General features: G+C 44.6%; 1 protein-coding gene across 43 annotated transcripts in view; it reads right to left on the bottom strand.

The window, feature by feature from the left end:
- Positions 1 to 10,755: 10,755 nt before the first annotated feature.
- The window catches only part of Celf2 (CUGBP Elav-like family member 2), an 829,031-nt gene continuing 817,945 nt past the window's right edge, over positions 10,756 to 21,841 (bottom strand). For 23 of the 43 annotated variants that reach the window (XM_075970392.1, XM_075970404.1, XM_075970381.1 and 20 more), the window contains 2 exons: positions 20,713 to 20,856; positions 10,756 to 18,010 (listed from right to left, as the gene is read on the bottom strand). In XM_075970392.1, coding sequence (XP_075826507.1) covers positions 17,883 to 18,010; positions 20,713 to 20,856 — 272 coding nt within the window. In that variant the 3' untranslated portion in view covers positions 10,756 to 17,882. The remainder of the gene's footprint in view (positions 18,011 to 20,712; positions 20,857 to 21,841) is intronic. The other 20 variants (XM_075970370.1, XM_075970372.1, XM_075970376.1 and 17 more) reach the window with 2 other exon arrangements.

Genomic DNA, 21,841 nt, shown 5'->3' with positions numbered 1-21,841 from the left:
TCCTTCTGAATCCATGAGGCTGTCTGCTTGTCTCTCTCCATCCACCCCCCCCCCCCCCCCCCGTGTATGTGTAGGTACGTGTGGAGGCCAATGCTGATGATGGGTGTCTTCTGCTATTGCTTTGCACTTTATTCTCCTGCAATCTGGAGCTCACAGATTCAGCAAGACTGTCTTTTCTCTGCTGCCCACTCCCCTCTTTTTTATGTGGGTGGTGGGGATCTGGCTTGCATGACAGGGACTTTAGAAACAGAACCATCTCCTTAGAGCCCCTCTCCCCTTTGAGACAGGTCTCATGTTGCCCAGGCTGACTTCAAGCCCCCTATAGACAAGGACGTCCTTGAAATTCTGGTCCTCCTACTCCATGTCCCCAGGGATAGGATTGTAGCGGTACACCATCCTGCCGTGTTTTGTGGGATCCTGAGGATTGAACCCAGGGTTTTGCGTGGGTTAGGTAAGACCCCTACCAACTGAGCCATGTAAAATAGGAACTCGATTAAATTTTAATTATTTCTTTATCCCATTTATGACCACTAAAGCTTCTGAGGAGGGAAAGTCAGAGGTGGGAATAGGAGACATAGTGTAATGTATGGCCTCAGGAAGGGAGGAGTTGGAGACTTCATTTCCCAACAACTCCCTCAGCCTACTCTATTCCTAGTGGCCAGTGCTTGGCTGCTCAGAGCTGACTTTGAGGCTTTCTATCCCAGTCATCTCAGACTCACCACTGAGCAATGATATCCCGTGTGAATGCCAACTTCCATAATACTGCTATAGAAAGGCCTTTGAAGGTGGGGACTTTTCCCCATGTGTGCACGCCTGTGTGCCCATGTGTGCCTGCTCTCTCTCTCTCTCTCTCTCTCTCTCTCTCTCTCTCTCTCTCTCTGTCTCTCTGTCTCTCTGTCTCTCTCTGTGTGTGTGTGTGTGTGTGTGTGTGTGTTCAGGCCCAGTGAGTTGGGTATCTTTTTAGCTTTCTCTACACTGTTTTTTGAGACAGGGTCTCTCCCTGCTGTTTGAGTCTGCCTAGCACTGATGGGATCCCAGGCATTTGCTGGATGTTACTTTCCCATGTATCCTAGGGCTTGAACCTGGTCCTCATGCTTGCACAGAAAGCACATTACTGACTGAGCCGTGGTCTTCTGCACCAGAGACTCTGCCCAGTGGTGAGGGCCTGGGAAGAGAAGAGAGTAAGTGATGTGTGTATTTGTGTGTTACTGCACAGGGACAGGCAGGTCTCGAGCCCTGAACCAGATGAAGTCTTTCTGTACATGGATCTTTGGAAGCAGGATGCACCCAAACCTGGGATGAGCCCTGGGCTCTGCAGTGACAGAGGTGGAAGAGCCCACAGAAAGTTAACCTTTCTCACAAGGACAGTTATTCTGTTTCTCATTCCCCCCACACACCGAGATTACACACAATGTAAAGTACCAAAGTGGTTTTGGAGGTCCAAGTTGCTATGCGTTTGGTCATAGTGCTATCAAAGGAGGCGGCTGCTTGTGACTCTGGAAACATCAAAACTAAGGAAGGAGAGTGAAAAGGAAGAAATATAACTGGGCTCATGAAGGGAAAGAGCTCTGAGCTCTGGGAAGGATGGGAGGGGTGGGAAGATGTAAGATGGTAGCGTGAGGCTGTGGTGGAGTTGACATGAAGTGTCTGTCAGATTTGTATCCTGAGATGTGGACTCTGTTGCATGGTCCAGAACTGGGGCTTTTTAAAGTCCTGGATCATGAGGATTAATAGGTGGATGGGTTCATAATCACACAGACTATCACTGTGTGGGGAAACTCTGGAAGGTAGGGCCTGGATGGGGGAAGCAGAGTTCTGGGGTGTGTCTCTCCTGCTTTCTTCGTCTCCCTACTTCTCTGTGTGTTGATCTCCTCAGCCGAGGCCGTCCTCCACAATGCCGTTTACCACAGGCCTAGGAGCACCGGAGTCAGCCAGACTGAGGCCTCCGAGATGAGGAACCCCAATCCTCCTCCCTCCTTTCCACAGTTTTTATTTGGTGTTTTGTTACAGCAATGAAAAACCGACCCTGGGCACACCCTTAGGAAAAGCAAATTGTGTCTTTCCGAGTGTCATTGTCATGGAGTTCTGGGGCAGGGACACCTCTGTAACTAGGGATAGGGGAGGCAAAATGCAGCATGGGGCAAGGGTTTTGCTTTTATGATAAGCTCGGTCACAGTGTTCCATCTTATCCACCCCTTCTGTCACGCACAGACGCTTCCGAGGAGGGTGAAGAGCCACAGTGGCTTCTTCTTCTTTTTTGTTTTTTAACTAATGGGTCTAAATTGCTTATGAAATGTCACAGAGGCTGCTTCCGTTAAGTCACCAATTCTGATTCAACCATAACAGTGTGTGTGGGTGGAGGTGGGGAAGTCAATAGGACTTTGCTGAATGCTTTTCAGTGGAATTTTCTTTTGTTCTTGCGGCCTGAATATCCACTGCGGAAAGAATCAAGGAGAGCAGGTTGTGGGAGCCGTGTACGCGGAAGCATGTGCCCCCCCCCAACATACACCACACATGGCGGCTTTAGTGCTTTCAGATAAACTCCATAGGTTTAGCAAATAAAAGGCTTCTCTTCTCTCTCTCTGTCTCTCTCTCTCTTTTCTTAAGTTCATGAAAGGTTTGCATTTTGAGTGGGAAAATCACACTGTGAATATAAACGTGATCTCCTGTCTGCAAGGGCAAACATAGACCACTTATCTCTTGGCATTACTCCAATTGAGGTTACTAAAAAAAGGAGACCCCTGTATGCCCAAAGGATGGCTGTCAGACTTAGTGAATAGAAATACAGGACGCCGAATTAAACCTGAATGAGATGAGCACCAACAAAACGTTAGCAAGAGTAATATCCCATACAATATTTGGCACACACTAATGCTATAGAATTATTTGCTATTTTGTGGAATCCAAATGTCATTGGGTATTGTGATTTTTTTTATTGTGCTCTTACCTTCAGTAAGAGTGACATCAAAGAACAAAACGTCAAGTGCTTGACGTTAAAGCTTAGGAAGTCAGGATCCAGCTACAGCACTCCTGGGTGTGCATACTCAACAGCATCTAAGGACGTTGCAATGCTGTTTGCACATCCATGACTGCCATGTCACCGCTCACACAGTAGCTAGGCAACCGAGCAAGCTGAAGGACATGAGATACACAAACATCGTGAAGTTGAATGCCATCAGGTCACTTTTAGGAACATGGATGGAACTGGAGGTCATGTGTTAAGTGGATAAGTTGAACCCCAGAAGATAACTATTGTGTATTTTTTCTAATATGGAATCTAGGTTAAATCAATTAAAGAAAGTAGAAGGGAGACAATTTGGGAAGAAAAGGGGACCACTGGTGAGGGAGGAGGGTAAGAGAGTCATAGGGGGTGCATACGATCAAAATAAAATGATACACATACATGAGATGGTAGCAAACCCTGCCCGCCCTCATGCCTTTAGAAACAGTCTTCCCATGTAGCTCTGGCTAGCCTGGAACTTTCTACGTAGACTGGGCTGGCCTCAGACTCAAGAGATCCATCCAGCTCTGCCACCCCAGTATTGAGATTAGAAGCTGTACACCTCTACACCCTGTGAAACCTATGGTTTGTTTACTTACATACTAAAATAGAAATACCAAAAGACACACCATTGGGTTGACTTTATTTCTCTGCCTGAGATGGGTAAACTCTGGAATGGCAATGACACAGAGAGCTGGAGTCAGGGAAGGGAGAGGCAGTGGGGAAGGTAATGGCTTCCTGACTTTTTCATTGCTGCCCATAGACCAGAAGAGATGGAGGATACAGGAGTCTTTACAAAGGAAAAGAAGCAATGAAGTGGTGTCGGCTTCATTGGACCACTGTGAGGATCAGCTGAGGTAGGACAGACAGAGCTCATGAGGCACAGGGCCTGGCACACTGCAGAGGTGCCAGATGTGGTGGTAGGTGTTGAGAGGCAATCTGTATCTTATTTGTCCTACCTCATCTGTTGGAGTAAAATCCCCCATCAGAGAAGAGGCATTCTTGCTTGCGGGTGGCTGTGTTCTGCCCTGGTGTCTGAGCTGGACTGAATGGTGCAAATGGATTCCATTTGCATGTGGAACTTTCTAGGAGGCTCTTGGTGCAGGGACACCATCTTGGTAAGAGACATCATAGCAGGGGCAGCTTGAGGAGGGAAGTGGCATGGGGCCAGGCTATGGTCTGACCCAGGGTTATTTCACAGTGTCGCCTGGGTGAGACTGCACCCTGCTCTGTTTCAGGGTCACACCACAGCTGGTATCTACTTTTAGCTCAGCCAGGTAGCCTCAAGGTGAGAGTCTGACTCAGGAAAGGCCATGGCTGGTGGTGTTTGGTGAGAGTCTGACTCAGGAAAGGCCATGGCTGATGGTGTTTGGTGAGAGTCTGACTCAGGAAAGGCCGTGGCTGGTGGTGTTTGGTGAGAGTCTGACTCAGGAAAGGCCGTGGCTGGTGGTGTTTGGTGAGAGTCTGACTCAGGAAAGGCCATGGCTGATGGTGTTTGGTGAGTGCTATGGTGTTTGGTGAGAGTCTGACTCAGGAAAGGCCATGGCTGATGGTGTTTGGTGAGTGCTATGGTGTTTGGTGAGAGTCTGACTCAGGAAAGGCCATGGCTGGTGGTGTTTGGTGAGTGCTATGGTGTTTGGTGAGAGTCTGACTCAGGAAAGGCCGTGGCTGATGGTGTTTGGTGAGAGTCTGACTCAGGAAAGGCCGTGGCTGGTGGTGTTTGGTGAGTGCCATCCTCAAGAGAGGAGAGGCAGCTACTTGGATGATTCCATCAAACCACTGGGACTAGAAATGAGCATGTTCCAGGTCGGGGATTTCACTGTGGATTTGATAGAATTGCTTTGACATAGGCATGACAGAAGGAAAAGCGTGCTCCCCCCCCACTTTATTACAAAGTAATGTGTACAACAGACACTGCTGACTCTGCATGTATTCCAGACGCCACCATCACCTCAGTGAACCTCAGGGATGCATTCGGTCCAAGGAAGGGATGAAGGGATGAGGGCATCAGGGAGAGAGTGAAGGTGTTTAATGCAGTTACTGGTAATTGGAAAATATACTGCTGTAGATGTGTGTGTATGTTTGTGTGTGTGTGTGTGTGTGTGTGTGTGTGTGTGTTGTGGGGACTGAATTCAGGCTCCCTGAGGAGAATCACTGAGCTATATCCCAGCCCAATGTTCTGTTTAAAAATTTAACTGTATCCCTTATTCCTTTGCTTGCCGTATTATATGGTTTTAACTTGGCTGTCACCATCACGAATTGTATCTCCCACTGTTGCTCCTGAGGACCCTCATAGCAGCTCTTCATCTGGGAGTAGGCAAAACATCGAAGTAGTGTGTGGAGTTGTACCAGTAAATGACACTTAATTCTCTTATTAGCTGGAGACCTATGAGGTGAATTGTGGCTTAGGCAAAATCATTGTGTGTGTGTGTGTGTGTGTGTGTGTGTGTGTGTGTGTGTGTGTGTGTGTGTGAGAGAGAGAGAGAGAGAGAGAGAGAGAGAGAGAGAGAGAGAGAGAGAGAGACCACCTTATAAGCTACTATCTTTGATCCAAACTGCAGGGGAGTGAACCTGGTTTGTTTGCTGTGCAGAATCACTTCTGTCAGAGAGTCCCCATCAATGGTACTTTGTAACCCTGGGTCCTCTGTCTCCCTTCCTAGATTCCAGGGCACACTAGGATCTGTTTCTCAGATGCTGGAAGTAGAAGTTTTAGAATACACAGGGCATAGGTTCATGGATTGAAAGGAATTTGGCAGTCCCTAGCCAACATGGAATAAGGAAGAAGGGACCCATGATGTCTTCACTGGTAGAAACCACCGGCCTCTGTCATCCACGGGGGGAGAGGCAGGAAAGGAAGGGTTGCAGCTTCAGGGTGCTAACATCCCTGCCACCCAGAGAATTCACGATACACTATGCCCCTGCATCTCTTGGTGGTGTGGCCCATCTCAGGACATGCCCTGTTCTCTCCTCCACGCATTCTGGCACCATGAGCCCAGGGATTCCCATGATTGCTTACCTCTTACTACTTATGTCTCCTGAGCCTCTCTATGTGAGATCAAGACCAGGAGAGAGTTGAACCCTCTCTTCCCAGGATACTCCTCTTCTGTATCCATCCTGAGGATGTTCCCTGCTACCCTGGCCTTCTGTTTGCTCCTCCCTCCTGTCCTGCCACTGTCACGACTCACCCTTGTTCTTGGCTTAGTCCCACTGGCACTCTGATCTGTCAGTTTGGCTGCAGACTCCCTCAAAGTCTCCTTCATCACTGGAAGTATTGCCTTTTCTGAGCTCCAAAGTCCTCATTCCTTTCTCACGATTTCCCCGCTTTCCACTAATATGTAATTTTCTGAGACAGGATCTCACCATGTAGCCCTGGCTTGCCTTGAACTTACTACTGTGTAGACCAGGCTGTCCTTGCATGAATGCCACCTGCCTCTGTCTCTCCAGTGCTGAGATTAAAGGCATTCAGCGATCAGTTAGTCTCCAGTTTTCTCAAGTCGCCCCAGATTCCTACAGGGATTCTAATTTTCTCGTACTGTTTCCCCAAGTGTCTTAGAACATGGGTTCTGCTCAGTGTATAAATGTTGCCCTGTTGCCCACTGAGCTGCAGTAGAGAAACTATCTATCATTTTACACGTTGGTAGGTATTATGATCATTGCATTCATGTTATGGCTAGAAGAGAGTTACATGCTTAAGGTCACTCAGCTAATATGCGGCAGAGTCATGGTTAAACTCAGGCACTAGCTTTTTGGCACATTGTTGCTCCTGGTTAGTGCATGCCATATGGCAACACAGTTCAAGGAGGCGTGGGCACATTAAACATGGTTAACACTTAGGTAGATGGACCCGGATGCAGGATGTGGAGATTTCATGTCATGGTGCATGGTAAGTTTCTAAGCAGAAAGTGCATCTGACAGCATTTCACACATCTCTCTGACCACCGAACAGTTCTTTTACTTCTCAGAGACAGGTGTAATTGCAGGTGTGTGATACCTCTGTGATGCTTACAGAGCTGAAGATGGAACCCAGTGCCTTGTTCCTGCAGTGAGGCACTTACCACCGAGGCCTATTGCCAGCCCTGTCATAGTCTTTACCGAAGAGTCTAGTGATTTGTTTATTTTACTCAAGTCAGCCCTGGAAGTCTGCCTTTCTCATTTTCATCCCAGACTCAAGGAAGGGAGTTGGGTCTCTCCTGGTTTTGGACCCCTATTCTGCAGAGGTCAGTGCCAGAGAAAGCAAGCAGGTAGTGATCCACATATTACAGCTACTGGGTACATGGAGCTTACAAGGAGAGCTGAGTAAGCCACATCAGGGATTGGCACAGTCATGATGGGATGGGAGGTGGGCAAGCTGGGGGTGTGGATGAGGGGAGAGAGCTTCAGATTTGGGCCCTTGGAGCTCTAGCGGCATGATGACCACAGAGTCTGTGTGGTGGCCACGGCATGATGACCACAGAGTCTGTGTGGGGGACACATCTCATTGCATAGCTCCAGCCGGAATACCACAGAGGCCCCGGTCACCAGTCTCTTCCTTGCTTCCACAAGGCTGGCAGGATTTGCTTAAGCTCATAGTTTGTAAAAGGGTGAAGTTCTCTCATGGAAACTATTTCTAAACTGCTTAGAATGTGCCCCCATCACATGGACCACTTGCGTCAGCTCTGTAATAAGCTTAGTCATGAGCTGGAGAGTCGGGGTGAGTAGCCCCTGTCATGAGTCTCCAGCACACTGTCAGTAAGGGCACCAACTTAGAGGCCTTCCCATCCTTGAGGACCCAGTGCCTAAGAACTCCGTGGGGGAGATTCCCTATGCATATTTGGGGCTTACAAGCACAATTGTTCCTCCTCATTCCCATCTCGTCCAAGACCCCCTGAAATGGTTCCTGACTTTTGCCAAGAGGCTTCCAGTTTGCAGCATCCTCAGCCCATGCCACAGTCAGACCTCTCTCTGCATGAATTTTCTGAGTTATTGTCCATTGAATAAGGAATGTGTTTCTACAGCCCCAGCCAAATCACTGGCCACATTCCTGCATCCATCCCGTTTGCCCACTGACTCACCCTCTCTCCCCGCCTCCACGATCACTGTGAGGCACGGGATAGAGTGAGGAGTGAGACAGTCCTTCCCTCAAAGAGCACACATCTTTCCTGGGAGCAGGCATTGACGGCAGTGCTCAGTACCTGGTGACTAGCAGGTGCTGGACTGTATTGCCGAGAGCTGCGGGGAGATGGGGAAGGCTCCTCATACAGTGCTCCAAGGCTCAGGCAGTGAAAGCTGCTGTTACCCTGTGGCCGAGCAGTAACTTTTCTCGTGTGCACTCACAAAATTGTTTTTCTAAATTGAGACACGATGTGGGCACTAAGTCAAAAAACAAAAGTGGAGTGTTTTGATGGAACTGGAGGTAGGCTAGGGATGCTGTAGAGAGTTCTGTGCTCAGCTCCCTCTGTGCTTCTGAGCCCTGCTGTTGCTCCCCTCAGCATGGTCACAGACAGACCTAGCCAGGCCGCTGCTAAAGACATCAATTTGCCTTGGAATGGCCTAGAACAGTGGTCCCCAACCTTCCTAATGCTGCGACCCTTTAATACAGTTCCTCATGTTGTGGTGACCCCAACCTTAAAATTATTTTGTTGCTACTTCATAACTGTGATTTTTGCTACTGTTATGAATCATAGTGTAGATATGCGATATGCAGAATATCTGATCTGCAACCCCAAAGAGGTTGAGACCTACCGGTCTAGAACCTGCAGGTCTGCGAGAGGCAGTTCTACAGGGGACCTCATTTCTCCTGTGACAGCTGCAAACCGGAAGAGCCAGGCTCTCCTACTGAATGATGACTAGACGTGATCTGGAGACACACAGGAGCTCACTGAGAATGGTCTGCTGGCTTCACAGGAGGCTGCCATCTCTGGACAGTTTCTCCGGAGGGGAAGCTGTCTGTTCTAGGACTTGTAAGGATATAACTCTCAATGGAAGACTATAGATTCTGACCAGCCATGCTTGAGCTACCCAGGAAACCCAGAGAGAGTTGTGAGGCATTCCAGAGATGGCCGAGAGGACACGAGAGAGGCGGCCAAGCCTGGACTGTGCACTGCTACGCATTCGTTGAGTCTTACCGAACAGTTTATGCTGTGATCCAGTCATCTTGTGTGTGTTTGGTTAGTCCTCATAACAATCACACCCACGAGGTACAACTTCACCCTTGTTATGCTAAGGAGGAAATTAAGGTACATAGAGGCACAACCAATAATTAAGGGGAGAGCTGGCATTTACATTGGGGTAGTCTGGGCTCTCCAGGGCATGTGCTGGTTTTCTATGCTTTTCACACCAACATCATGACAGGAGCATCATCCAGTGATCCACACCTGGGGACCCTTGTGTGCAGCTTAGGCTGTGGTTGACCAGTTACCAAACACAACGCCTATGCGAGCTCTCTTTGTAGATCCACATTTTCACCTTAAAGACATCCCTCTGATGCCGCAGGGAGGAGCTGCTTTGGCGACCACTAGATGGAATATTCCCCATGAAGCAGTTCTTGGTATTGACCTGACATGAGGCCAACTCAGCTAGCAGTCTGAGCTGGCCTCCCAGAAGCACACGCTAGATTTCCAGGCGTGGAGCACTCTAGACTCAGGACTGCAGACCTCTTAGAGGGGATTGCTAGGTTGCATTTTTCTTGTGCTACTGAGGCTCAGGATCCTTCTGCCAATAGCCTTGGGCATGATCTTAAGAAAGGGAATGCCGTCTTCTGGCTGGCTAGCTCCTATGGGTTGAGCTGGCACACCGCTTTTTCAGTGTTACCTCTCTCTCAGACGGCATGGTGCCACCTACGATGTGTTATCAAGCCCCTCTCTTGATTGACAACTTGTTCCTAACCCTCACCTTTCATTGCAAGCTTTGATTTTGGGGCATGACAGGTTTACAAGTTGAAAGTCTGTGGTGGGAGATGGAAGAAGAGTTCTGGCTTCTCAGTGGGTCTTCAGTAGCCATACTCTCTGTTCCTCACCACAAGGGATACGATCTGTTTGTTTCATAAAGGGTTAGGTGTCTGCGCCATTTTGCAGGTAGAAAGTTAGTTTTTCTTAGAATCATACAAAAGAAAAACAAATTTATCATAACGCTCCCAAGGTGGAAAGATCTAATAGAAATGCCATTCTGTTCATACTTAAAGCCTGCAGGAAAATTTTAAAAGCCCTCTTTCAAAGGGCCAAACAGCAGGCCTCATGCATAAAGCCTGCGCACTTACAGGCCAGCTCCCCTCACAAGTGACTTGGAAATCTTACCGTCTCATTCAGAATGATCAGTCCTGAAGAGAACTGCCACTGTCCTCCATGGGGTGTGGTTTTAGTGCCACCTCATTGACGCAGCACTGACACATACCAGCACCATTCTCGGGCCTGCCTTCCTCTTTTGTCCCCGTCTTCAGAGCTCAAGATCATACATTCAAAAGGTCATGGGCTTTCTAGGTTAGGCTGCATATGGTTGCTTTCTAGTGGTCTTTGGAAGTGAAGGATTTTTCTGCTTTGTCTCATGCAACCCTTGGCTAGAGATTAGCCACAGTCGTGAGAAAGATGGGTCTCCAGCCCGTGCTAAAATACACTCGGAAGAACTCCCCCCACCAACTGTTTTGTTTCCAAAGTCAATTTATTGAATATTAATCCATAAGACAATGATATAATTTTAATGAAAAATATCCTATATCACTCAAGACTTAAAACAATAGAAACACTGCTTAGAGAAATAATCACATTAACTTTACACACGAGTCCTTTCTTAAGCTTTATTTAAGAAATCGAGTACTATATAGTTCAATATATATAAGACACATCCAGTATTGTGTTCCTGATAGCAAGTGCATAGATTTTGTTAAGATACCATTTTCACTCGATAGAAATGGTTCACGGTCACATGAAGGTAATATTCCCAGTGATTTTGCCCAAGCATGAGAGGAAAAAAAAAAAGAACACAGCAAAAATAGTGAACTACAACAGAAATGAAAAACAGAAATAGTGAATTAGTAGAACAGTCGATTCCTGATAAGTGAATAAGCTGATTGTCTGGCCACAATGTTTTATTCACTTATCAGGAATGATTCATGGTCCGCATATGTTCACTGCATTGCCTAGCTTGCTAGCTATGAGCCTGCGGCTCACACCCCATTGCTGCGGCCTGGCAGGCACGTGGCGTCCATCGGCCAGGAAATGTATATGGTTCTGTGGTTTCTCAAAGCGGTCTGTGTGCGGGCCGTAGACAGACCTGCTCACACCATAGTGGGCTTTCACAGAATCAACACTGAGTGCGAATTTAAGTAGCAGCCAACCTGATGGTCACACGTGCTTACAGGAACAAGCCTCTGTGTCTTCTGTGGGGAAGCCCACTTTGTCTTTCTGTGCGGGAACGTTAGGCCTTGTGCTGAACGGTGGTCATATTTGTGCTTCCAGAAGAAACACACCCTGGGGAGAATGTGATCATCCTCTTTTCCCAGTTTTCCCTCCCTTATGCCACCCCTTCTTCCAGAAAAGACAGGAAAAGCAATCACACCGCCAGCCATCTTTCCTCGCTAATGGAAGCAGTGACCCTTCAGAGGCAGACTGACTAGGCAGTGAGACAGACAGCAGAAGCATGGCTAGAAATCAGCTTCCATCAGTGTAGGTTTAGAACTCTGAAACTCATTCCCGGTGAGGTGTTCAGCCTAAGGAAAGAGCTGAACCTCAGTAGGCCCGAGGTTGCTGATCTGACTGAAGAACAGGGGCCTGAGGGGCCTTCTGAAACCAGAGGGTGGGCAGCCAGAGCTGTACCAGGCTCAGGGTGACCTGACGTGTGCACGGGAAGGTTAGGAGGAGTGAGAAGAGGAGGGAGGAGAGTAGACAGCCATGGTATCTGTGAGGAACACCTTGAGGGGAGGCAGATCCTGAGCAAGGTAGGCTTGTGGCTCTCACTGCAGGGAGAGTTGGGGATGTTCTCTGATCAGGGACTGGGGAACAGTGGGAGCCCAGCTCGTTCCTATCCTGTGTCCACCCAGGAGGGAACGTGGACCTATGGCATCATGAGCTACCCCTCTAGAAGTCCCCCACCCCACCTCCCTTATTCATTTCAGCTTTCACTGGAGAACCTGGCAGTCTTCCCACGTCTGTCAGTTGTAATAATTGAAGCTACTCCTGGATTAAAATGATTAGCATGTAGAAATGCATTTCTATACATATATCAACTGATGTGCAGACAGCTAAGTTTAACTCTTTTTATACCCCCTGTTGATGAGCTAGTTTTATTCTGTCCTTCCCTGAGGGCTCACCTCTTGTAAGGATGATCCCTTTTTAAGTTTGACTGTAGTGATATGACTTTGGACTTGAGGATAGACAGAAGAAACCCTGGGTCTACTGCTTCTGCTTCTCTTAAGATTAGTGAGGAACTGTGGGTATGAGGGAGAGGGGAGCAAAGGGAAAGGAACACATGCCCTGTAGGCAGACGAAAAGGTGAATCACCTTGGAAGCAGCGGTTAGGTGGGCTATGCATGAACCAGGGCTGGGATGCGCAGTTTCCTCGTCTCCCAAATCAGATATTCACTTAGGTGGAATCGACTGTATCTTTTTACACAACATATAGAAAAAAACATACGTGCAACGGTGAGGTGTGTAGATGCGTCACCAACACAGAATGACCACCAACAATACAACACGCAGAGAGAGAAACAATTATTAGGAAAATGGTTTAATATTGGAGACAGAAGCAAAAAACCGCATCACACAGTAACATACATTACAAAAATAAGTCTGACTGTTTCAACTACACGGTTATGTTCACAATGAGGACAGAAGGGTCAGAAAAAACCTCAATCTAAACAGCAAAAAAGCAAACTCCTAAAGTTTAACTAATACATTTATCCACTTAAAGTGACTGAGTACTTCTAAGTCTAATTATCTTATTGTGTAACTGCACAATACAGAATAAAAAGTGAAACTTACCGCTGTATTTTAAGACAAAATTCTAATGCTAGATATAAGCAAAGGGAAAAAAGAAATCAAGCCAAAGTTTTTAATTCTTAAAAGAAAAGCAACTTTCTTTCTATCAACCAGAAATCAAACTTGAAATCAGTCATTGTCAGGGGCCCACAAGAGTAAGCCACAAAAATTTCCATTTTTTTAATCTCCAGTATAAAAAATCCCACTGGTACAAAATGCATAAGTACAATCAGGTGTAGAAATAGGAAAGCCTGCGTTTTTGTTTTTTGGCTCAAATTCCATCAAACAACAAAATCCAAATGCATCAATAAAACAGAAACAATACTCAAATGGTCTTACAGTTTCCACTAGGTTGCATTAACTTTGGCTTTTCTCAGACAATATTTAAAAACTACTTTGTAATTCTAAACAAAATGGTATTATTAATCTACAAACAACAATTCTCACAGCACAAAAAACACAAATACATTTTTTTGTATGACATTATTCAAAAGGTAATGAAACTACATTTTTTTAAAATTTTATTTCTTTTTAATTAGCACTTAAGATAATAAAAACAGAAACAATAAATGATTCCAGAGTAGCACAAGCCAAAGAACTAGAACCCCTGCGGTGAAAGAAAGACGAACTTGTTACACCTTGGAGGTGTGCTCTGATCAGAGTTCTCTGAGTGAGTTTGAAAGACTATGTTCTACACTTGATTCTTAAAAACGCAGCTTCCCTGTGTTTTGTCTTCCAGAAACAGGCCCTGTACACCCTTGCAGCTTTTCCTTTTGACATTGAAAGATAAAGGACAGTTTGTCTCTGAGGAAGGTTATCTTTCTTACAATGAAACATGCAAAAACAAAAACCTCCCCCTCAATGTACTGTCTTGGTTGCCTGCAAAATTAGAAACACTCAACAGAAAGTGCCTGCCTGGCCCGAGCCTCTGCGGGGGACTGCAGGTGGGTTAAGAGGAAGGAGGGCAGTTTGCATCCATGGGGAAAAAAAAAATCTGATTTTTTTTTTGAGATTTATGCCATTGATAGATGAATAGATTCTGAATGAGACGGTCTATGAAATACAACTTGTATTCTCTTGTGTTTCTACACGTGTATCTACACACCACCATATAGTAGAGACTGAGAAATGTGTGTGACCACTTTGTTATTGAGCTGAGTGCTGCAGAAAGTACAAAATAGCCCTCAAGGATGAAGGAAGGCCCCGGCAGTAGTAAACAGGTGTGGGGAAGTGCACGTGCTGTAGGAGGAAACTTGTTTTTTGCATTGTGAGAGGCTAATCCTTTCCGACTCAGGGCTATCACATTCACACGCACACTAACCCATGGGGTGGGTGAGGAAAAGGGGGCTGAGACCAGAAGCTGGGAGGGTGTGTTTTCCCCGAGGCTGGGTGTGGGCTGGGACTGTAGGTATGACATTAGGGTCTGTCTGAACAAGACTTGTGTTCATACAAAGCCAGACTCAGCGAATACGGCACTTTAAAAAGTGGCAGCAGGACCTGGTCCTGGGTATTTGGTTAGTAACTATCGTGAAGAACAGAGTTGAGTTCCTCTTACATGGTCAGCCCCTTTAAATGTGTTCAATCAAAAGTCAAAACACCCTAGAAAACCAGAGAGGCAAGGAAAGGCCTGTGGGCTTTTCCCACAGACACCTTGCTTATTCAAGTGTCCACTGGAGTCCAAGAATCCCTAGCACAATGGCTGATTCAACATTACTTAGGAGTGTTTAAGAAACGAAAGCAAAATTCCTTGAAAGACTGGACCATACAAAAGCCATTTAACTGCAGGGTGTATGGAAATATTGTATACTTGGACATACCATGAAGCCTGATCTCAAAAAGCAAACAGTGTTTTGAGGGCTTATGTTGGGACTAAGTCTACCTGTTTTTACCTTCACAGGGTTTAACTCAATCTTTTAAATTGAAACTAAAGGAGCATAGGATAATAGGAGGGAAGGGGACTAAAAAAGAAAATAAAAAAAAAATGGCATAGGAAAAAGACAAGAGTTTTTGGGTGGGAGGGGTCTTAAAAAACAAAAATAAGAACTTAGAAGATATATAGAAGGAAAAAAAAATCCAAATCAGAAACACCCCCAAACAACCCAAGGATGACAGTATAAAAAGTTACCAACATTCCAGATAGCTCTGGGTAGAAAGGGTTAAAAGTTCAAGACTTTCTCACCTTAGAGGTTTGCAGATATTATGAAGAAAATACATTGTGAGGGTTGCCTTCACAGCATTGATGTGCAGAGTGGTTAAAAAAGTGAGACATGGGCACTTATACAATGTCTTACAAAAAACAGCATAGAGAAATAACAAACAATAACAATTTCAGGCAACAAGACCACAGAATAGCAAGTTAACAAACTTTGTAACCTTTTTTTTTAAATATTAGGGATTTATACAAAACACATAATAAAATACCCATGTTATCAAATTACTTCTCACAAGAAACACACCGAAGCTCTAGGGAGGAAGTACCTTTGGAATTTGGCACTATATAGTTTTCACTTTTTTCTTTAAAAGAAAAAAACAAAACAGATCACATTTTGCTGAACACAAACACATCTAATAGTCCACAATAAAAAAAGTGACATCAATGCTTCTCAAGCCAACACAAAACTTATTCTGGAATAGTTTTTTTTCTCTCACATGAAATTATTTTTTTAAGCAAACAACTTTTTTTTTAATTCTTTTTTTGTTTAGTTTTAAGTAAACCAATTCTAAGCTTGTCTTATCAACAAATAACATTAAGACCTTGAGACTCATGATGAGACCACAACTGAATCCACAGAAGCACCAACATGACACAGTTACAGTAACCTTTCTCCTGTACATTGAAACAGTATAAAATATAGGTAATTTCATGTGCATTAAACCATGGATTGTCTAACTGTGAGTCAGTTCAGCAAAAGGTGACACAAATAGGTAGCATTTGCCCCAAAACAGGGTAAATATTTTTCTTATACTAATCTACAAAAAGTGGTTCTATATATATATCTTAATGAGAAAGTGAGCCACCTAAAATGGCCTTATCAAAAACTTTACACTGCCTGAAAAATGTAAAAACTATTACAGACCTCTAGAGACTTAAAATCAGACAGTTTTTTTTTCTCAAACTGTTTTTGGAAGTAGTCTGTTAGAAACCAACATTCTGTGTCCCTGGACACATATTGCTATTGTCACCAGTGACCGGGAAGAATGCCAATCCCTGTGTAATACTTTCAAGTCTGTTTTATGAAAAAAAAAATAAGAAAAAAAAAACATTTTTGCCACAGGTTTTTTTTCTATAATTTGTCTAATAATTTCAGTCTTGCATGAATGCAGCAATGTTTTTCACATTGACTTCCCAGAATTCATAGCTAGATGAGGTCACATGCAAATTTCAAAGGTCAAACTAGATCAAAGGTCAGTAGGAGAACCAAATATGATGTGAGGTCAGAAAGACATCAGAAACAATGACGGGACGATGGAACTTTTTTGAGACGCCACAGGGACATGCTAGGCAAACGGTGAACTAACGGGCATGAAGATGTCTAGGGAAAAAACAAGGAAGAGTAAAAAGTTACACAGAATCTACGCAGCAGCAACAAAATCACTTTCAAGGGTGCAGGAGAAAAACTAATGCAAATCTGAGGTCTTCAGGGAGTCTATGAGTCAGTCACATAATTTGCATTTCTTACACTCTTTTTCCACAGCACAATGAAACCCCAAGAGAATCCATCTGGAGAGAGTGAGAGGGGATGGATTCTGGGTGTTTGGGGTGAGGGACTAGCAAGGGACAGAGGAGAGGGTCCAGTCTGAACAAAGGTGACATATGGGGAAGTCAAGACAACTGAACTGTAAACTAGATAATGGAAATTACGAACAAAATAATCAGACAGATACAAACAACGAGAGGATAAAGCATGAACTTTAGGTCTAGGGTTCAACAGCGAGACAAAGCCCGTTCCTAGAACAATTCCTCTAGAGACTACTTCAGGAGGCGCTAGCTGGACAGAGAACTGCTCTTTAGGTACCCAATAAGTTAACAATAGGCAATAAATAACTTCCATTATTTCTGAGGCAGTAAAAATTTTGTATAAAAATAGAAATGCTTTTTTTACAAATAAAATTTACAGGCCTGTGGCTTTCTTTTTTATTTATGTATTATTTATGTATTTATTTATTATTAAATTTATCTTTCAAGAAACATCAAGTATTTTCACTCATTTTTATTTTATTTTTAAACCCTGTAGCTTTAAGAAACAGATCTCTAAATCTTTTTTTACATTAATCCTTTCTAAAAACAAAAATAAAACAATAACAAAATAGACAACCAGTGTAATAATCTGACCAATAAATGTCATGTTTCTTTGAACCCTAAAATAAAATCCTACTTATATTAAAACAAACCAATGTAGTGGGAGGATGTTCTGTGGTGGTTTAAGTGCTTCTCCTGGCTTCTCCCTCTGCTAGGCCACCACGTTAATTCAACCGCGGGGCCTCTGAGGGGCGGGCGGGCAAGGAGGGGTGAGCTCTCCAGGCAGTGCTCTTGGGGCACCAGTGGTTTCAGAGTTAGAATTGCACATTAGTGTTTGCTTGCCTTTTAAAATCTCAAGATGTCATTTATTTGTTTATATGTTTTTCTTTTAAAAAGCAAAACAAAAAAGTTAAAAAGGAGTAAGGATATTCAAATTGCAAAACAAAGGAGAATACAGTGGCACAATTAGAGAAGGAATTTACTCAACAGAAACAAGGTAGCCCAAGTTTTAATTATGGCAAATTGGGTGGGGCATGAGTGGAAGGAATGGAGGCCTTATTGTAAAAATAACCGTCTCTCTTGGCAAAAGTTGGCATTGTGGTCCCTCCTCTGCCTTCCCTGTTGAGAACAGGCTGGCTTGTGGGACTTACCCTAAGAAAGCTAAAATAAGAGCAGGGAACTTCTGGGGTTAGGATCAGTAAGGTTTGCTGTCATTTTTGGAGCGCTTCAGCTGCACCTTCAAGCGTTTCATGCCGATCTGAAAGCCGTTCATAGCCTGGATTGCAGCTTGCGCAGAGACTGGATTGTCATAGCTAACAAAACCTGGAAAACATAAAGGGGAAGGAGGTAGGGAGGTCAGGGTGAAGGGGAAGTCAAGCAGAAAATGGGACTGGCGGGGCTGGCCGGCATAGTATGACTGCAAATGCTGAGAGGTGCCTGTCCCAGGATCTGAGCTGAGCTCTGCTAGGTTTATGCATGCACAGTGCATGTCTGTGGACAACACTGATAATGCCCACTGGCAAGGAGTCAGAGAGCAGATTCTCCATGAAGGGCAAAACCTCTCTCCACAAAACTAAAGCTAAGTTGTTCTATGAACTTTCCCCCCTCTTTTTAGTGCTTTGAAGTATCCCTGTTTGGTATCCCTCCCCCTCCCTATTCCCCAGGATCCTTTGGAAAAACTCCTCAGAAAAGAATAAGTACTATATATATTCATAGACAGAGCCTACAAAGGGCTGGGCTTTGGGATGAGTCAACCACTGAATTAGCTGAAGTAGAATAATGTATACTAGCTTCTTAACATTTTAGAATTACTGTTCAGACAAACCCAGAGAAAAGTTACATGCCTTTCTCTTTGTATCAGGGCTTAATAATTGTTTCAATATATCCCAGTTATTTGTATCTGCAACAATAAGCCACCGAGAGAGAGAGAGAGAGAGAGAGAGAGAGAGAGAGAGAGAGAGAGAGAGAGAGAGAGAGAGAAATGATAGATATTTTGCACAGATTCAGAAGAGAATTCTAGCTGCTGAGTCTGTCCTAACAGTCAACTGTGAGACCAGGCAGGCAAGTGGTGACTTTGAGTGGTGACAGAAACCTACTCCATGGATTGAATTTCACTTTGAAACATCAGTAATTTGGAAGGTTCTGGTATTTTCACCTATCTACTACTATCAAGGTTTAAAACTAAAGAGAAAATTCTTTTACAAACCAGTGGAGGGGGCAAAGGACATAAACATTCTTGAGCAGAATTCTCAGCTGACAAAAGTGGACACAAGGTATAAGGCAGGAAAGCTTTCAGTAGGTAGGCCACATTGCAAAAACGGTTGTTTGTGTTTCTATTAACTCCAACTCCTAGTAAAAGTAATCGCAAATTCAAGACTTTCACCCTGATATGATCTCTCCTTTCTCTTGGGGTCTTTTAGGTAGAAAGTGGCAAGATGATTAAAGAATGGAAATGGGTCAAGAGTGAGATGGATGAAAGGATGGGTTTATTACGATGAGCAACTCAGCAAACTGGGAGTCTAAGACATAGACTCTTCACCAAGAAACTTGGGAGGCAAAGCTTTTAAGACAAATTGAAATATCGGGGATTCTCACAGCTACAGCTCATATTATCATGAACACATTGGTTAAGTAGTTTGTGGCCTGATCAAATCTCTTTGCAGGGTAATGTTTTCTCAAATCATGGACTACTGTTCCTTTCGGTCTCCAGATAAACTTAGGACAATTATGCAACTATGAAAACTATGTCTGTCTAAGAACCTTGCCCAGGAAGTCCTCCCACAGGTCAGCTCTGGCTCCCTCATGAATGCCCCTACATAACAGCTTAGCTTCCGTTTCCCTCCTCCGCTGCCACAAAGGGCTTCTATACAATCCCCATAGTGAGGTGGAGTAGGCTTGGGCTGACAGCCTTTTTCCTAGGGTAAAAACCATCACTGGAAATGGTGATGCACTAATTCTTCTAACCCCGAGGGTTAGGCTTTCCTGGATAGGGAAAGACCTTAGCAGCAGAGATGCAGAACCAAAACACTATCTGCCAGCCAGCCAGGTCAAGTTTGAACTTCTGGCTCTCTGAGAACTATTCTACCTTAGATAGTTTTCTTTGTTACACATACAACCCTATTTCTTTTTGCTCATATCTTATTTTATAAAATGTACCACCTCCCACAATATGAATTATTATTAAACTGTAGGAGTGATATCAACAAACTGCTGGATGCACACTGAGCCAGAGCTTGCTAAACAAGGCAATGAATACCTTGAACTCTTAACATCTTTGCGGATAAATCAGTTTGAAAAATAAGGAGGCCATGGATTTAACAAATGTTGTCCTTGTCATAGAGAAACACCGGGGGAGGAATTTTCATGACTCTGTTATAGGAGGGTGTGGGGGGAGAACAGATGCTCCCTCTGAACCCCAAGGGTGCAAGGCTGAGAGCTAGGTGTGTTGTAGTGTTTGATGAACACCTGCATGTTCTTGTGCTCTGGCCTGTGCACAAAGCCCTGGCCAACCTGACAATCCAAGCTTATCATAATGCTTTGTTCTCTGTGGCCATGGGACACACCAGCTGCTGGTCTTTAGTCTACAGAGATGCAGTGAGGCAGCAACCTGGCCATATCCTGCTTATGAGTGTGTACATTTGTAAGCTAAAGATGGAGGAACAAGCCCTGATACAGTGTTTCAGCTATCTGACTGGAGGAGTAAGGTGTTCGTGGTGGAGTGTTAGCAGTGGTCATCTGTAGCAGTACAGACAGCTACATCTGCAGGGCTTGAAGAAACAACTACTGTTCTATGGTGAGGAAGAATCAGATATATAGGAAGATACTTTAATACTACAGTATAGAATATTACCTAACATAAAGGAATGCCCCCTTTTATACAGCACTTCCCCCTTTTCTGATTAAATAACTTTGCCCAAATCTGTTTACATGCAGCTAGGAAGTCAGGAGTCACCACCACAAGGAAGGCCCTATCCTGACTCCTGACTGGGAAACCTGCAATATTTAGCTAGGTTTCTTTTGCATACCAAAGCACTTGCTCAGATTGGTCTGTTTGTCAATGAAGACTTTAGCAGAGATAACATTTCCAAAGGGCATGAACATCTGCAGAATGTCCTGGTCTCCAAACTCCTGTGGAAGGTGGTAAATAAAGAGGTTTGCCCCCTCTGGACCTAAAGAGGAAGAAAAAATCAGAGTAAGGTATCCCCCAAGTCTTAGTCCCCAAAGCCTCTTAGGATACTTTAGTAATAGGTAGGTTAGCCATTTGGCTCTTTCTTATAAAGAATAAGCAGATGGATAATTTTAAGTGCCAGTATGATGTTTAGGAAAACACTTGTCCTCTATGTTCTAATTGGTGGCAGGCGTGTGGTGGGGAGGGGGGCTGTTTTTCAGAGATTCCTGGCCCACTTTAGCTGTTCATCAGCCTCATCTCCACGGTGTTAAGGTGGCAGCAGTGGGCAGGAGAGGAATAGGATTTAGCCATGGGCTACTCCTGGGTGGCCATGTTTTATGTGTAGACTATCTCCTGAAGTGGAGGAGAATGTTCTTTGCATTCTAAGCAAATTGCAGCAATTTAGAATAATGAATACAAAACAGCAATGCTGCTCAGATGTCTCCATCATTTGCCTGGTTATTCAGCCAGTTCTGATTTGGCAAATCTGTGCGCACACACGGTAATAATCATCTTTATTAGGATGACTGGCAGGGAGTTAACAACTGGGGGAAAGGTGGCCAGAATCTTACAATTTTGACAGGTAATTAGACTTGAGTACAGTGGACCCAAGAGTTTCTCCAAGACTGACTTAAACACAGTCTTTCTCTTTCCATGCAAATTCCAAAAACCAAGGGGGAAGGGAGAGAGAAGGGAGAAGGTCTTTTTAGCTATACTGTTTGGAAAGTTAATTGTCTTAAGTTCCTCACTGAACTCAAGACTCACCAATAAAAGAGTTGTATGGAAGTTAAAAGAATGAGAAGAAGGAAACCAGATGCATTGGATAGAGAGAGGATAAAGTTGGGATGCTTCTTGGACGCTGGTAAGAATAGGAGCTCATAGAACTGGGGAAGTGACTTCTGTACCCAGGGAATGTGCCTGCCTATTCCATGTGGAGATCTGCGGCCAGGATTCTGTGAGTTCCCTACAGAACTCTTACAGTGGAG

Source organism: Microtus pennsylvanicus, chromosome 4, assembly GCF_037038515.1.
Source record: "Microtus pennsylvanicus isolate mMicPen1 chromosome 4, mMicPen1.hap1, whole genome shotgun sequence".
Lineage (NCBI taxonomy): Eukaryota > Metazoa > Chordata > Mammalia > Rodentia > Cricetidae > Microtus > Microtus pennsylvanicus.
This window is presented reverse-complemented; position numbering and strand designations above follow the sequence as displayed.